Source organism: Notolabrus celidotus, chromosome 22, assembly GCF_009762535.1.
Source record: "Notolabrus celidotus isolate fNotCel1 chromosome 22, fNotCel1.pri, whole genome shotgun sequence".
Taxonomy (NCBI): Eukaryota; Metazoa; Chordata; class Actinopteri; order Labriformes; family Labridae; genus Notolabrus; species Notolabrus celidotus.
In genome coordinates this window covers 24,218,629-24,236,767 of record NC_048293.1, presented here as the reverse complement: position 1 = coordinate 24,236,767, position 18,139 = coordinate 24,218,629, and the positions used below count along the sequence as shown (strand labels likewise).

Below are 18,139 nucleotides of genomic sequence, written 5' to 3'. Positions count from 1 at the left end.
CAACTCGTCTGTTTCCCAGTAGGTCTCAGTTTCACTGTAAACAGTTACACAGAGGCTGCACTAACTGCAGCACCAGGAGACCATTTCTTTAGCTATGTTCACACTGCATGCAAAAGTGGCCCAAATCAGATTTTTTGGGGGGGTCAAGTGACCAGGTCAGATTTTTTAGAGGCAGTGTGAACACTCAAATCTGGCCCAAATCTGATTTTTTCAAATAAGTTTTAGACCACTTCCATTTGTGGTCCTGAATCAGATACAGATCTGATTTTCAAGACTTTGTTTTGGAGTCTCATCAATCAGGTGTTCTAAATTCTAAGAATTCTTAATATAATATGAATTCAAGTCCTCCCCTCGTATGCACACCCTGCTGCTGACATTATTTATCATTTTGCGGTTAGCTGAGCAGCATTAGCTCATCAGGCTCTTCTGTCATTAACACCAGCTGTTGGCTTAAAACTTCTCAGAACACCTTAAAGAGATCAGGGTCACATCACAGCCTTCATGCCACAGACGTGGAGTCACAGCAGGGTTCATGCACAGCTGAAGAGACACGTCCTCCGTGTGTGTGTATGTGTGTGTCCTTGCTCCACAGCTCAGGAGGATCATACTCTAACTTTAATGCTAACAGGTCTATTAGAGCAGGGGTTCCCAAAGTGTGGGTTGCCAGACACAAACGGGGGGTCTTCAGATGTCTTCCAGGATTTTATTTTTTTTAAGTTATCTAAAAATAATACATTTCACCCATTATAGTAAAAAATATAGCCAAAAGCAGTAGCTAACCTAGAAATAAAACCTTGCAAATAGAAAATGTAATGAGTTTTCTGCCTTTCCTTGTTGCCAGATGACTCCTAAGTTTAGGGTTAGTGAACAGTGAATTATCAAAAGCATCAGTAGCAGCAGGTTAATTCATAACAGCACAGGAAACACAGACACATGCTCATATAGGTAGGGTCATTTTCTGCAGACCAGCTAAATGAAGCCACATTAAATCACTTTGAGGGACAGTGGGGGTCTATGAGAGTCTATGGCACCTATATTTTGGGGGTCGCGGTCTGAAACGTTTAGGAACCCCTGTGTTAGAGACACTGATCCTGGATCTGACCGTGATGAGAGCAGCTAGTCCCTCTGCCTGTACCTGCCCTCTTTGGATCTGGGGGCCTGCAGAGCGCTCGGTCCTCAAACAGAGAAGTCCTCCTCTGAAGACGTCCCGCCTCCTCTCTGCGCGCTCTTAATAACATGCATTCCTTCCTCCTGATTGGCAGCATAAACTGCACTTTCCTGTCATGTGAGCGGCGATTGGAGAAGTCAGAGGGCGAGAAATTAAAGGCCTGCGTGGCACACACACTCACACACTTCCCCCCGTCTCCTCCAGTGCTGCCCAAAGAAGAAACACTTTGATTAAATAATAGATGTGTGTTAAGGAGGCTGCTCACGCCGGCTGCCAGTCACGGCGGTAAGTAGACGTCCTCGCGGGCCGTAATGATGATAATTAGACCCGTGGCTGGTTGTGTGGAATATGACGGAGAGGAGAGCTGTTATTAACCTTTCTGTTTCCTCGCTGCCCTCACGGCATGAAGAAGGACTAAGTTTAAGAGCCCAAATCCTCCTGATCCAGACCACAGCTTCACTAACGCCGGACTCTGTTTGATCCAGATTCTCTTCTAATAATAATAATAATTCATAGAATTCATAGTCGCTTTACATAGGGTGAAAACTAAAGAAAGAAAATAAAACACATTAAAACAAAACAGGGACAGAGGTGAGGCGGGGGGAGAGGTCATGTGTGGTATGCTTTTTGGAACAGGTAGGTCTTGAGGTGGTTTTTGAAAGAGAGGAGAGAGTCAGAGTTACGGATGTGTGGAGGGAGAGAGTTCCAGAGAGTGGGTGCGGCGATGGCAAAGGCTCTGTCCCCCAAGGTGGGGTGCTTGGACTTGGTGATAGGGGGCAGGAGGTTGGCATCTGATGATCTGAGGCGGCGAGATGGGGAGTGGCGTTTGAGGAGGTCGGTCAGGTAAGAGGGGGCGAGGTTATTGAGGGCTTAGGTGATGAGGAGGATCTTGAAGTGGATTCTCTGCTGAATGGGGAGCCAGTGGAGGTGCTGAAGGATGGGTGTGATGTGGGCTCTGGAGCGGGTGTGGGTGAGTAATCGGGCAGCTGAATTTTGGACATATTGAAGTTTTTTGAGGTCGTTTGAGGGGAGGCCGTATAGAATGCTGTTGCAATAGTCCGGTCTGGAGGTTATGAAGGCGTGGATGAAGGTGGAGGAGAGAGAGGATCTGAGCCGTGCAATGTTGCAGAGGTGAAAAAAGGATACTTTGGTGATGTTTCTGATGTGAGGTTTGAAGGAGAGGGTGGGGTCGAGGATGATGCCGAGGTTACGGACTACTGGGGAGGGTGTGACTGTGTGGTTGTCGATGCAAAGTGAGAAGTTCTGGGTGGAGGGGAGGAGGGATTTGGGGACGATTAGAATGATTTCAGATTTATTGCAGTTGAGTTTTAGGACATTTTTGCTCATCCAATGTTTGAGGTCAGTGAGGCAGTTTGTGAGAGTGGAGATGACGGCAGGAGTGATGGTTTTTGTGGAGATGTAGAGCTGGGTATCGTCGGTGTAGCAGTGAAATTGGAGTCCATGGTGGCGTCTTCTGCTGCTCCATCTGTTGTTTCTACAGCTCCTTCCTTTATTCATGACGACTGTAAGAGGATTTTAAATACGTGATCACACCGGTATCTAGCAGGACAATATCTGGAGTCAGCATTTCCAACATGGCGGCCTCCATCTTCAGGCTTCAGAAAACGCTGTGTGACATCATCACGGAGACCACGCCCATGTTTTAAACATGTTTAATTTAATACCGTCTGAAGAGAACAATGTTCACAGAGACTCTGTGGAGTCAGACAGGATGATGAAGAGGAGCTGCTGCTCTTCCTCTCTCCTCGTGGTTTGTTGATGAAGACAATGGAAGTCTTTGTGGGCCCTGGTGGATCCTGGTCTACATTTAGTCCGCTCCCGTCTAAAATAACACTTAAAATGATGATTTGTGTAACGCGGTGAGCATGTCACGCAGCCTGCGTCTTGTTTTTCTGCGTTCGGGTGTTTTTTTGTTTGAAGCCAGCATGTCATGTGTGAAAGCATACTGTGTTTTTGGTGCTTTCACACTCCTACCCCCCTCAAACTTCTCACTCCAACCCTCCCGTGGTTTACGTTTGACAGGCTTCAACCATGCTTGACTCTCACACACTCTCAACCACGCAGTCGCCTCTTTAATTGTCTGCCATTATCCCTGGTGCATATCCATCGGAGCCGCTCTTCCTCCCTCTCCTCCTCCCCTCTTCACCGGAGAAGCTTCCTCGCCACGCGTTGGATGCGGCGTTGCCTCTCTGAGCCGCGACTCAGGGAGGAAAAAGAGAAAGTGGGGGGGGTCCTCTCAAGTGTGTTTGTTGTCACGGCGGTGCAAATTAACTCAGAAGAAGACGCTCTGTGGGTCTGTCGCTCGCCTTCCTGGCTCCCTTTCCACCCCCGCGCTCCCGCTCTCTTCAGAGCAGTGACCAGAGGAATTTAACAAGGGTGGCGAGGCGAGGGGGCACGGAGGAGTGGGTGGCACGTTCCCTCTTCAAGCTGTTGGGCAGCGTGGGCCTCTGGTGCCCCAGACACCCCCAGCTCTGTGCGCCAGCTAATCAACCTTCAATGCTAATGTGGCTCTGGAGAGTGAAAACAGAAGTTCTGAGCGTTTAACACGAGACGGAGCAGTTTGAGAAAGAATAATAATCACCGCATAATAATAATGATAATTAAAACTTCTCAGCCTTTTACACACGTGCACACACGCACACACACACACACACACACACACACACACACACACACACACACACACACACACACACACACTCTCAAAGCGGCGCAGAGTCTCGGGGAAAGTTGGGGGACTTTCTCAAACAGTCATAAAGTCTGCAGTTTGTGTTGCTTCAGAAACTCACTGTTCTTCACACACTGATGTTCCACTCACTGTTCTTCACACACTGATATTCTACTCACTGTTCTTCACACACTGATGTTCCACTCACTGTTCTCTTCACATACTGATGTTCCACTCACTGTTCTCTTCACACACTGATGTTCCACTCACTGTTCTTCGCACACTGATGTTCCACTCACTGTTCTTCACACAATGATGTTCCACACACTGTCCTTCACACACTGATGTTACACTCCCTGTTCTTCACACACTGATGTTCCACACACTGTTCTTCACACACTGATGTTCCTCTCACTGTTCTTCACACACTGATGTTCCACTCACTGTTCTTCACACACTGATGTTCCACTCACTGTTCTTCACACACTGATGTTCCACTCACTGTTCATTACACATTGATGTTCCACTCACTGTTCTTCACACACTGATGTTCCACTCCCTGTTCTTCAGACACTTGTATTCCACTCACTGTTCTCTTCACACACTGATGTTCCACTCACTGTTCTTCACACACTGATGTTCCACTCACTGTTTTTCACACACTAATGTTCCACTCACTGTTCTTCACACACTGATGTTCCACTCCCTCTTCTCCACACACTGATGTTCCTCTCACTGTTCTTCACACACTGATGTTCCACTCACTGTTCTCTCCACACACTGATGTTCCACTCACTGTTCTTCACACACTGATGTTCCACTCACTGTTTTCACACACTGATGTTCCACTCATTGTTCTTCACACATTGATGTTCCACTCACTGTTCTTCACACACTGATGTTCCACTCACTGTTCTTCACACACTGATGTTCCACTCACTGTTCTTCACACACTGATGTTCCACTCACTGTTCATTACACATTGATGTTCCACTCACTGTTCTTCACACACTGATGTTCCACTCCCTGTTCTTCAGACACTTATATTCCACTCACTGTTCTCTTCAGACACTTATGTTCCACTCACTGCTCTTCACACACTGATGTTCCACTCACTGTTCTCTCCACACACTGATGTTCCACTCACTGTTCTCTCCACACACTGATGTTCCACTCACTCTTCTTCACACACTGATGTTCCACTCACTGCTCTTCACACACTGATGTTCCACTCACTGCTCTTCACACACTGATGTTCCACTCCCTGTTTTACAGCCCCTGTTGAAGGTCCTGCAGGTTCTGGACCTGGGTGAGAACCTCGTGGGGAACGAGGGGATCCAGGTGATCAGGGAGCCTCTGATGCAGAACGTGTCAGTGCTGCAGCTCGGCCTGCAGCAAACCAGCATCACCTGTGAAGGTACAGACAGCTGCAGCAGGTCTCTCACATGGAGCACCACTGTTAGTGTGAGACATGAAGCCTCAGAGCTTTCTTTAGTTTATTTTCATATCTGCATAAACATTTAAGAATAGAGGATTCATCGTCTCCTGAATTTAAAGTCATCACCTGCGTTTGTTGCTTTTATATGAAGCTTTAAACAACATGAAGCTGTGTCCCCATACATGTGGTCCTGTTTGGTCAGGGTTAGGTCAGGTTTGATTATTTCTCTGTGTTGTGTTTTGGTTTCCTGAAGGAGCGGTGGCGTTGGCTGAGTTCCTGGCAGAGAGTCGTCACATCCAGCAGCTGGACCTCCGTCAGAATGAGGTGAAGGTTGGAGGTCTGATGGCGTTGTGTCTCGCTCTGAGGATCAACCGCTCTCTCACGGGTCTGGATCTGGACCACAGAGCCCCACAGGAACAGGTAGGGGAAGCTGCAGTCTGACAGAATATCTGTGTTTGTTTCTCTTCTTTAACCTTCATACCTGAACACGCACCACTTCATGGTCCTGACTCTTGGGACTCATTTATTGCATCTCTGATTTTACATCCAGCTCTAAAACTCTGCGTCACTGTTACACCTGTCAGGGGGCGTTTCATGTTCTTCAGATATCATGATATAAGCCGTCTGACCTGGAAGTCATCACTGCATCATAATGTCACTGTTATTATCTCACCGGGGTCCAATCACATGGCAGGTTTCATATCGTACTATAACTGGTATCCAGTCAGACTAAAACTATGAAATGAATTATTGAATTAATACTTTAAATAATGAAAACAGGATTATGATATTATGGTTTTAATATCAACGTTTGGATTTGATGCTGCAGCTGTGGTGGAAATCTGGAAAGGATAGACTCAAACAACAACGGTTTGTCTTTGTGAGCTTTACTCCGGCCTTCAGTGAGCTTTGCAAAGCGGTCAGCTGGCAGAGTGATCTTACAACCGAGACAAGGTCTGCTCAACTGACCCAGATACAACACGTTACTTATTCTCTTCAAAGAATGAGATTAAACACATCATTAAACATATTCAAAGAACTGTAAGACAAACAAGAGAGCTTTTTATGACCTCTTGCTTCCTGGTCACCTTCCTGACTTCTCACCTTCTGGTCTGCTCCTCAGCCGTGGGAACAGATAACAGTATGCAAATCACAGAAGGTCTGGTATGTGTGAATGTTTCTAGCTTCTAATCAACACAAGAACAACATACTATCATGTCTGTATTTTTCCCATCACACAGCTCAGTTTGGTTTCTCTTTCCTCAGCGCTGTGAGACCTCAGCCGTTAGGGATCAATATTAGGGATGCACCGAAATGAAAATTCTTGGCTGAAACCGAAAAAAACAGGAAATGAGGAAACCAAGGCCAAAAACCGAAAACCGAAACACCGAAATAAATTATTATGCCAATTATTAGCGGGGAGACCGGGGACAGTTTTAACATTTCTCTCCTTGGATTTGAGATTAAGCAATGCATTTTCTGTTTGTGTTGCACAGGCATTTTCTAGGCTCTTTATCCTCCACTGTGACTGTAAAAAACATCTTTTGTAAGTCCTTAAAGAATTAAGCTTAGAAGATTTATGCCACTTTGCTATGTTTGTTTTTTTTTTAAGTCAAAGGGAATATAACAACTGTTTAATACTTTAATGAAAGTATGTTGTGAAGACAGAAAGGGTTAATGTTATTTATTTGTAAATTCACTGGCCACCCCTGCCTATGTGAGAGCCTCAGTTGGGCCACCCCGGTCAAAAAGCTCTGGACACGCCCCTGCCCCTAGGCCGCTCTGTTCTCCTTCTTCTGTGCTGTGCGCTTCTCCATCTCCAAAGAGGTTCTCCACATCCATCGCGGCCTGGATCATTTCTCATGCGCGCTGCTTTATTCCCACATCCAAGTAATGATCTTTATAACGTGGATCAAGTACAGTCACGATGAAGTGCAGAGGATCCGAATAGATCTCAGTGAAACGTGTGCTGACAGACTCTAAGAGTGTACTTTTCATTGTTTTCACTCCATGGTCTGTATCAACCTCGTTGCTTAGAAGACGCTTTAGTGCTGCAATTAAAGGAAAAAGGTCTGCTACAGATGCATCAGAGGAGCTGATCTCTTTAGTTAGCTGCTCAAAGGGCAAGAAGAAAGGGAATGTTCTCTATTAAGACCCACTGGTGTGAAGTGAATCAATCAATCAATCAATCAGACTTTATTTTAAAGCGCTTTTCATATAATGACATTGTAACACAAAGTCCTGCACATAAAAACAACTTCAAAATAGAATAAATTAAGAAAAAGAAAAATTTCAGTGGCCAAATTTTTCAGTGCATCCCTAATCAATATTATTATGATTTCAATATCAGCTTCAAAAAACTGAGACATGATCATGTTTCATATATGTGCAGGTGAAAATCCTGAGACGTCATTAAACACAGAGACAGTTTGAATTCTTTTAAATCATAGAATATAAGAACAGATGAAACGTGCAGGTTAAAGTCTAATCAGGACTAAAGTAAATGCAAACATACAAACGTTCTTCCTTCTTGACGTTCAGACTCTGCAGGATGAAGAGGTATAGATTTTCGAGTGTCTGCAGACTAACTGGAGTAATTGCAGAATTTAAGAAGACCAGCAGTTCCTAATCGTGGTCTTTATTGATCTGAATCACAGCGGGCGACGTGACGGGCGATTTAGTACAAAGATGATTCATTTAATGATGACTCTGACCACAGGACGATTAAAACCTCAGCCTGTGTGCTGAACATAGACTCTGAATTATAATCTCTGAGATTAGATTCAGAGACGTTAATGTTGATAAAAGACCGAGAGAGAGAATCCTCAGGATGAGCATTCTAACCTGTTGTAACTGCGTTAGCTTGTTTGTCCTTGTTAAGGTGTTCCTCTGTGTGTCTGTGTGTGTGTGTGTGTGTGTGTGTGTGTGTGGGTGCGAGCTGATGTCTGATAGAGACACTGTGTCGTCGTGTTGCAGAGGAATCCTCTCTGCAGGCCTGTGCTCCACCATCTCTGCTCTCATTATGATTCTGCCTCTAATCTGGGCTGAATTGGTGACTCGAGGATTACTCCTTCTTCACATCATGTGTGTTGTGAAACATTCAGACTCACTGTGGTCACAGATTTGTCACTTAGAGACACGGGGAAGTCATTTGTGTCTCATTTCATCAGTGCTTCTTGTTTTTTTTCCTCCCATCGTGGCTGCAGAGGCCCGAGGAAAACGATGCCATAACTTTAATACATGCCCCTGCTGGATTCACAAAATAATTACCCACACTTGCCATCTGTTTGTCATGATTTTATCTCTGCTAACTTATTTGCATATTAAAGCATTAATTAAAATCTCTGAGGAGCGGGATGCTTACTTTAAAATTAACTCTGAAGGCGATCCGTGCACAGCTTCCAGAGTTGTTTTATTTTTGTTTGCAGTGGTTTTCTGTTTGTCTGCGCGTTGTTTACACGATTAAGTCTGATTTTTATGAAATGTCTCCTCTGGCTAAAGTCAGCCGGCGAGATGTGCCAGATTTCAGAGAGGCAGCTTTTAAGAGCTTCTGTGAATGTGTGTCATTATAGCTGGGACTTCTCCTTCTTCCTCCTCGTCTTCCTCGCTCCTCGCACATGCACCAAAGCCTCCATATTGGCGGCTCTGTTTTCATGCTCCTCTAAGCCGCCCAGAGACGTGATTAGCATTCCCGCCATTGGTGGGAGTTAGTGCGGCTGGTATTTTAAGGGAATGGTAATAAGGGAATTTTTAAGCTCTGTCAGGTTTTGGAGTCACACAGCTGGGATTTGTCTTGGCGTGGCACATCCAGGTGGGAGGAGTGACGATTGTATTAAAAAGCAAATCTTTCCATCAGAAAACAGCGGGCGGCCAGATCAAGTGTTCTCGCTCAGTCACATCCCGGCCGCTCAGGAATAGTGAAAATTTCATTCTTGTGAAGGAAAATAAGTGACGGTTTGAACGTGTGTGAGCGACAGAGGGGGGGGTTACGGCAGCACTTTGTGTGTGTTCATACGTGTGTGTGGTTTGAGGAGCGTGCGGGGGGGCGATTGAAGATGCGCATATTTAAAAGGCGAGAAGAGAAGGTGGCAAGAGGGGAGGAAACGTGGCTCTCTCGTCTTTGTTTACAAGAGGCTGATTTTTCATGTCTGTTGCCACACTGCTGCTGCATTTGATCACTGGCCTGTCTGCTGTTAATTATTAATTATTTACCCTCCTGAAATATTCATGCACCCGGCCGGGCGGGAGGGAAGCTGCCTCTTCCGGGGGGCAGCATCTTGAAGGTGGAGCTGTTTATTCATCCTGATCAGGGACTCCGTCAGCTCCACCGTGATCCAAACTTCCTCCGCCCGGCACGCTCTCTCCGCTGCGGCTCGGACGAGGAAGACTCACGGCCTGTTTACCTGTTTGATGCTCACACATTTGTCTTTGGGTTCGTTATCTCGCTTCACGCAGAGATAACGCCGCTCCGCGTCCTCAACTCAATGTCGCATGTCAGCAAGGTGGAGCTGATACAGACCGTCCTCCACTGAGTGATAATTACAGTGTGTGAGTTTGTGTGTGTGTGTGTGTGTGTGTGTGTGTGGACAGGATTAAGCAGCAGTAGTGGATGCTCTCAGAGAAGAGGCCGGTCTAACAGAGTGTTTCAGAGCTTCCTGCAGGCTGAACAGAGCCTGCGTGGACCCTCACCTCTTCATCAGGTACCCCTGTAGACCCTGATGCAGTGTGTTGCAGCAGGTCTGCCCAGTCTCAGTGTCCAGTCTGATCTCACATCGATGCTTTTAAGAACCATGATTAACAGTAAACACACAAACAGTGAGATCTTACCCCTCTCAGTGTCTCAGTCTGCAGATGTAGCGTGGAGAGATTCAGGACTCAGCTGTCAGAATAAAATCTACTGATAAACCTCAGGAGCAGATTCTGAACCAGGGACCGTCCTGAAGACGAGACCGGCCTGCAGATCAGACCTGCATTAAACATCTCGGTCCCTTCAACGCTGCAAAGTCAGATAACCTAAAAATAACCTCCCACAGAGGAGCTGGTATTAACATGGGGCTCTATGGGGGCTGACTCACGGCAGGAGACACACTCTAGTGGACACTAGGGGGACTGCAGTTTACAGAACTTCAGCTTGGCACCAGAATAGAATGACTAAACCTCAACACGCTGCTAAAGAAACATTCAGTCAGTATGAAACATGTCTGATACACAACTCTGGACTCTGGTGTGAACAGATCGAGGTTTCTCTGTCATCCTCAGCGGCCCGGACTGATCTCACCTCAGCTCGGTTCCTTTGGAGTCGTGTTCAGAGGTTCAGGAGTGACACCTGAGACGAGTGTTTTCGTCTCATCAGCGTGAATCTCTCTGAGGGGAATGTTCTGCACAAAGAGCAGCATGTTAAGGCTTCTGATTTTAGTGAGTGGCGTGAAACAGAGAGGTCTCCCGGCGTGTTTTTTTGGGCTCCCTCCTGTCACGGTCAGTCTCCGCAAGGTGGCCGGGGGACATGGCGGCCTGACCATGCATGTAGCCGGCGCTCAGGTTTCAGAGGCATCATGATGACACGGCTGCTCCGGGGACCCGAGGACGGAGGCAGACACCGGCAACCAGGCAGAACAAACCTCCCAGCATGCCTCACAGGGCAGCGGAGGAGGATCATAGTGGGCGGGGGGGTTCAGTCTGATACCAGATCAGCCAGTCACCTACTGGAACCAGAGTGTGAGTTCAGCTCACACAGGGGGGGGGCGGAGGGAGACCGCACTGCACCCAGAAACCAGTGTTCATACGACGACTCCACGAGCAGCTTTAATGACAGACTGAGAGACAGGAGGACGTTTACATGTCCAACAGCTCATTTAGAATAAAGACATGAGCTGATAATACAGAGAGAAAGAAAGAAGAAAGGTGCTTTATTAATCCCCAGGGGGGAAATTCAATTTTTTTCACTCATGCTATTTTTGGACATGCTACACATACAGTTTTTTTTTTTTGGTATATACATACAAATGCACACACATGCAGTGAACATGCTTAGGGAGTGAGGATGTCAGAGTGAGGATACTGCCGTCAACCAGTGCACACCGAGCAGTTGGGGGTTCGGTGCCTTGCTCAAGGGCACCTCGGCAGTGCCCAGCACCTCTCCAGCCACCAGTCCACTTGCCAAACTTCGTCCACGACTTGAACCGGCGACCCTTCGGTTCCCAAGCCAAGTCCCTATGGACTGAGCTACTGCCGCCCCCAAACGTGATCAGAGACACTCTGTGATACGAGTCCTCTGCAGAGACCGAACTGCTGTTGTTACAGCCTGTAAACATGTTCATGTCGCTGTGAACACATCAGACATTATTTCTCTCTCCCACCTGACCTCCGCAACACTGACTCACTCCCACATTTTAAATCCAAACTCAAAACCCATCTGTTTAAACTGGCTTATTCTATCTGACCGAAACTCCTCTGTCCATTCACTTAAAACTTTTTAAATTGTGTTTTATTTACTGTTTGCTATTTAAACTCTGTTTGTTTTTAATGTTGTAAGGTGACCTTGAGTGCCAAGAAAGGCGCCTATAAATAAAATGCATTATTATTATTATTATTTAAGGTTTATCAGAACCTGTGGAGGTAAACCAGTTTGAAGGTGAACTGGTTTCATCGTCGATGCTAAAGGCCCGGCCTCCAGTGGCCTCTGGAGGAACTGCAGTTTGTAGCTCTTCAGCTTCATTCTTAGCTCTCCAGGCTCCTGCTTGGTCTGTAACTTTTACTCTTACATTTAGGTTCTTTTTTTCAAACTCTGTTGAGTTAAATATACTTCAGTCTACACATATATGACATATATAACATGTGTGAACACTTGAGGAACGCAGAACGGAGCAGGACCGCCGTACTGCTGGAGTCATGTGACCGAGGTTTTCCCGTGATAATCACTGAATCAAGGATTCTCCTCCTCCTCTCCTCATCCATGTTGTCTTTATCAGCCTCTGAAAACCTCTGACTTGTTGACTCCAGGCCTGCCTCCGCTCTAAATGACATTTTTTTATAAAAAAGTAGTTTTTATCGTTGCAAAGCAGGAAGCAGGAGGAACATTTTGACCTCCGTTATTCTTTAACCCTTCACAAATACAGATGATGTGCAGGAGAGGATCATAGAGCCCTTTAAGTCAGTTCATATAAAGAGTTTCAGTTTAACGTTCTGTTAGATCATGAAGTGACCCTGAGAGGAGCAGACTACCCCCCCCCTAAAGAAGAACACATTCAGACAGATGAATTTAACAGGAACATAAAGAGTAATGTCCGACTGTTCTCAGAGAGTCAGTCATCAAATGAAATCTGCTCCGGTCCAGCTGGATCACTAAACTCTGTCTCTTAAACGCTGCGTTAGAGAGTCGACTTCTCCTGATACTCGGAGAGGACGGAGCTGGATGAGTCAGATGAGAGGGGCTCGGGGTGCTGAGGGGGAGATGTTGGAGGAGGAGGAGGGTGTGTGTGTGGGGGGGGCAATCCCCTGTCTCTCTGCAAACACAACAACAACAGCAGCAACACACTCCTCGCTGCACTCCTGATGTATTTTCAGGCAAAAACAGGCATATTTGCCAGCTGTGTAATTTACTGCGACTCTCATTTGCATATTAAAGCCTTAATTAGCCCCTCTGAGCGTGTGTGTGTGTGTGTGTGTGTGTGTGTGTGTGTGTGTGTGTGTGTGTGTGTGTGTGTGTGTGTGAGTGAGTGTGTGAGAGTGTGTGAGGGGTTGGGGGTGTAGTGTGATCACTTGGACGTGTAGTCAGGGGAAGGTCTGCATGGGGGCCGGAGGGGAGCGGAGTCACTTCCAGCCCTGGTTCCCCCCTGTGGACCGGCTGGTTCTGATACAGAGGGGGGAGGAGGGGGAGGAGGGGGAGGAGGGGGAGGAAGAGGAGGAGGAGCTCCGTGATGAAGAACACTCGACATGTCTGTGTGTCATTTTTAATCACTCTAACAAACCCAGAGGTGTGACCTGCCAGAGGAGCAGAGCCGGGGTTTGTTTCCTGTCTGTGAGAGGAGGTGATATAGAGGATGGAGGGGATGGAGGTTATGTAGGTGATGTAGGGGGTGGAGGTGATATAGAGGATGGAGGGGATGGAGGGGATGGAGGTTTATGTAGGGGATGGAGGTGATGGAGGGATGGAGGTGATGGAGGGGATGGAGGTGATGGAGGGGATAGAGGAGATGGATGGGATGGAGGTGATGGAGGTGATGGAGGTGATGTAGGAGATGGAGGTGATGGAGGGGATGGAGGGGATGGAGGGGATGGAGGGGATGGAGGTGGTGGAGGGGATGGAGGGGATGAAGGTGATAGCGGGGATGGAGGTGATGGAGGTGATGGAGGTGATGGAGGTGATGGAGGTGATGGAGGGGATGGAGGTGATGGAGGTGATGGAGGTGATAGAGGTGATGGAGGTGATGGAGATGATGGAGGTGATGGAGGTGATTGAGGTTCATAAACTTTTGTGCTCTTATTTTGAAGGACAGAAAATTGATTCCAATCATCTTTGAAATAAACATGAGATTAAAGCCAGGAGATGTTAGTCTAGCATAGCATGAAGACAGGTGAGAAAAAGCTAGCCTGAGTGGGTTTGTAAATAATGTTTGTAGGAGATGGATGAGGTGTTAGCAGTGTTGTAGTGTTAGCTCCTCGGGTCAGAGCTTCAATGAGACGGCCTCGTCGTCTCCAGCGTCAGGATGCTGCAGCATGTTACTCACAGACTTTATGACTCTCTTCTCTCTCTGTCTGAAGACTCATCTCTGTTTTTTTAAACTCTGTCTGAAGAAACTCTTCCCTCCATCCCCGAGCCCTTACAACCTTAGACACAGACACATCGCAGGTTCATGCACCTTTATGCACTTTCATGCACGTTCATGCACAGATCAGTAGCTCTGACTCTGTAAGGCCGCTTCTCTCGGTTAAAACGAAAAACCTGTGAAAACTCAAAATTTCAAGGCAACTGTCTGCAGTAGATATTTGAATTTTGAGGCTAACTAGAAATCTTACATTTGAGCCAACTGATGAGTTTCTGTTGAGATGACTTATCATTCATGTGTAGTGCAACTTAAAGTTTTGAGTTCTACATACTAAGAAGTAGGGGTGCAACGGATCAAAAAACTCAGAGATCGGATCATTTTTCAGATCAGCAAAAAAAAGGACAGACAAATATAACTTTGTCCTCCATTTATTTTGTAAAACACTTTTTTAAACTTTTGCCCATTAAATAAAAACAACATTCAACTCAAAATGTCCAATTCAGGCATTTACATTATATGAAAACAACTTAAAGTTCAATTTAAGGCTTTAATCTTCTTCCTTTAAACATCATCAACGATGATCCGTTGTACCACTACTAAGAAGGGAAAGTTGTGCCAACTTATTAGTGTTTGTTCAGAAAATGTCCCTTTGTTGATGCACGTTACAGCACCGTTTTCACACCTGCAAGGTAGCTAGCTAATGTTCAAGGCGGCTAACTATTGGTAATGACCATGCCTTATTAAACTAACTAAACAGATTAAAGTTACATTAACCGGTAATCAACTCAGCATCAACTGACCAACTGTAAAGCTAGAGTTTCAATACTCAAACAGAACACTCACCTTTAGGGCGATAACATCCACACAGGACAGGAGAGCTGGCGCCACATGTGGGGAATTGAAAGTGTGGAAGACCCCTGTAGATCTGAGTTGGAGACCCCGTTCTTTGCCTGATGCATACTCAGATAATTTAGCCGAGCCTCAAACCCATAACTTCAAGTTCTGCCAACCTAACTTATGAAATGAGACCAACTTTACACAACAAACTTAATACAGGTAGTTGAGATCACTACTTTGATGTAGTTTGCAACAAAATAGAACATTTTTTATTTACTTAACCCTCCTGTTATGTTCGTTTCTCTGCAGCAATAATGTTCCTGGGTCAAATTGACCCAATTATCCAAAAGTGTCAGAACCCCAAAAAATCCAAATAATAACATTTTTTTTTAATCAAATTTTGAACTCCGCTACTAACCATTTAAATCAAGATTTGGTCAATTGGTGTTCTTTAATCCTCACAGGTCATGGTTCCATGAGGATAACTCACTTGTTTTCATTAAAATTAATGTTAAAACTTTTTTTAATGTACATTGGAAAGCCCTAAATATAAATACAACAGTTTTACATGACATTGCAATCATTACATGATTTTTATTTATTTTTTATTTTACATTTTGTTTTTTTGTTTTTTCATGAAGTGATGTTGATAAATTAACACGACTCCAATTCTGTCACATGCTGCCAAGATTTCTATGCTGCATGTAGTTGGTTTGGAAGGCATATACTGCCTAAAATAGACTTTAAAAAGGGTCAATTTGACCTGCAACATAACAGGAGGCTTAACCAAAAAAATCATTTTCAGGCCAACTATTTTAAGTTTTCATTTTTGCAGTGCTTGACTGTGAATTAAAGGGAAAGACTCCCCTCACACGAAGCGAGGCCTCGTGCTTTGTCACCACAGTCCAAGAGTCTGAGTCTGAAACTTTCAGAAACTTTCTCTGCACGCGCTCTCAGACAGTTCGACTCTGTGAGGAGCACGAGGTGGTTTTATGCAGAGCGGCTTTTCTCAGTGGTCATAGCCCAGTAAGTCCACATCTCCCATTCAGACATGCAAGACGCTCGCTCAAACAACTCAGCATAATGACCAAAACACTGCGAGCTCTGCGCTTGATATGGGCCTCTTCTGCATAAGGGGGCATATGTATATCAGCCCCGCATAAGTGGGGGTATCGGATCGCATCGCCTTTCAGCCGCCATGTCCTGAGGCGCCACGCTCAAACAGTCACCCATCAGCGGCTGGCAGCCTCTCATCTGACTACCATGAAGCCCCATGCGTGTCTTCCTTCCTCGCTCCCTTCATCCAGCAGCCTCTTCCCTTTCACTTCTGAATGGCGGGCTGACTGCAGAAATTGCCCCTGTCCACCATGCGCGCTGAATATTTAACTCTGAATATGAAATTTCTTGGCAAGACTTCAACCTACTCTGAAGTGAGAGCCCTTCAAACTCTGCGACACACTCGCAGCCTCGAGTATCGTCTCTCTCTCTCTGCTCTCCGGGATCGATCATCCCTTTCTCCCCGTATGGAGGGATATCAGAGGAGGACGGGTGGAGGAGCGGCTCCGGCTGGGCACCGAAGTCACCGACTGAAGGCGAGACTCCGGCGCCGATGCTCTGGAGACTATCACTCGCTCTGGTGGAAAAGGAAACATGCTTTGGCATTTTGCCTCTTTTCCTTTGCTTTTATTCCCTCCTTCCCTCCTTCCCTCCTTCTTCCCTGCCAGACATGCCCCCCCTCTCCTTCACCTTCATCCTCACAGGGGACAGTTTTTCTGATTGCAGATCAATACTGGCCTGCCATGATCAGCACTTACCGTGTTCCCCCCTGACCATCAGGCGGAGCCAATTTGTTTATGGAGATTTAATTGAGTTAATGTTTAAAAGCAGGAGCGGAACGCGGTTTAAAAACTCGCCTCCTGCTGGATGTGGAATAAAAGAAGCAGATAAATGGAGGCAGAGAAGTTTGTGCACGCTCGAGGCCGCAGTCAGACCTGGCAGTCAGAGCTGAGGGTCAGCGATCCTCACCTAATGGATCCTAAAGGAGGGGACGCTTTTATTCAAAGTGTCCTCGTGGTGACTTTCAGAGTGTTCAAACAGCTGATGCTACAGCAGAGGAGAATCCTTCATCAGACTCAGAATGAGAGCATGTGTTGTCTGCTGAGAAGCTCTCTGTCATCTTATAGAGTCTGCTGTGAGACGCTGTTAGAGGACTAAGACAGAGAACGTCTCCTTAAAGCAGCTCAGTGTGAAGCTGACTGAAGTGCTGCGTTCTGCAGAGTCAAAGAAGAAGAGTGAAATGACCTCAGACTGAGACGTCTCAAGAGAACCAGAGAGGAACATGGACTTTACATGACTCGTATGTGAGCCATGGATCAGAGTGTGTTCAGTCCAAAGAAGGAAACATATCTAATCACCATGTTGGCATCTCTCTACAGGAGCCCAGGAGGGACAAACAGAATCTATCTTTTGCTTTTTTCAGCTTTTTTAAAACCAAATGCAAAACTTTTTAAGATTCTGAGAAACACAGAAAATAAATAAATACAACTTTAATAAAAACAGAACTAAAGGCCCGTAAACTGAGCCCGTCATGTATGAAAGTCTGGTCCTGCTGGAGGACTCTGCCTGTTAAAGGAAGTTTGTCCTTGCCACTGTAACTTGCTAAATGCTGCAAAGTGCTCTGCTCATGGTGGATTAAGATGAGATCAGACTGAGTCCTGTCTGTAAGAAGGGACTGGATCTGATCCTGTCTTGATGTTGGGTCTTTGTTGATAATGGAACATAGAGTATGGTCTACACCTGCTCTGTTTGGGAAGAGTTGGAGGAGAACATGTTGTGATTTGGTGCTTCATGAATAAAGATTGATTGATCTGTACGTCTGTGATGCAGAGAGTCAGAGCTTCATCCCTGCGTTGGATCTAACAGCAGAAACATTGAGCTTGTGTGTCGTTTGAAGGCCGTACTGCAAGGCCTTGTGGTCCCTGTCCTCTCGTCCTGCGTGTCCCTCTTCCTCCATCCTTGCAGCCTCCTTCTCTGTCCCACCGCCCTCCTCTCTGGTCCGGGCACCATGGAGGGGAGGTAATTGGATTTGTTGTCACCTCGGCTGGCTGGCAGGCCCGGCCTGTCTGCTCAGCTTAGTGATGAAGACATCAGTGTGACAGGGACCCTGGGAGAGGATCAGCTGGTGTCCTGGACTCGGCTAATAAAGCCGTGGTCATGCCTTGGCCATGCCGCCACGGCTGCAG

The 18,139-nt window shown here is 46.2% G+C and overlaps 1 protein-coding gene across 4 annotated transcripts in view; it reads left to right on the top strand.

Annotated features, from left to right (window-relative positions):
- si:dkey-288a3.2 (protein phosphatase 1 regulatory subunit 37) overlaps window positions 1-18,139 on the top strand; it is a 71,047-nt gene that overhangs the window by 36,966 nt on the left and 15,942 nt on the right. For all 4 annotated transcript variants that reach the window (XM_034675463.1, XM_034675462.1, XM_034675464.1 and 1 more), the window contains 2 exons: window positions 5,133-5,274; window positions 5,549-5,715. In XM_034675463.1, the coding sequence (XP_034531354.1) occupies window positions 5,133-5,274; window positions 5,549-5,715 (309 nt within the window). The remainder of the gene's footprint in view (window positions 1-5,132; window positions 5,275-5,548; window positions 5,716-18,139) is intronic.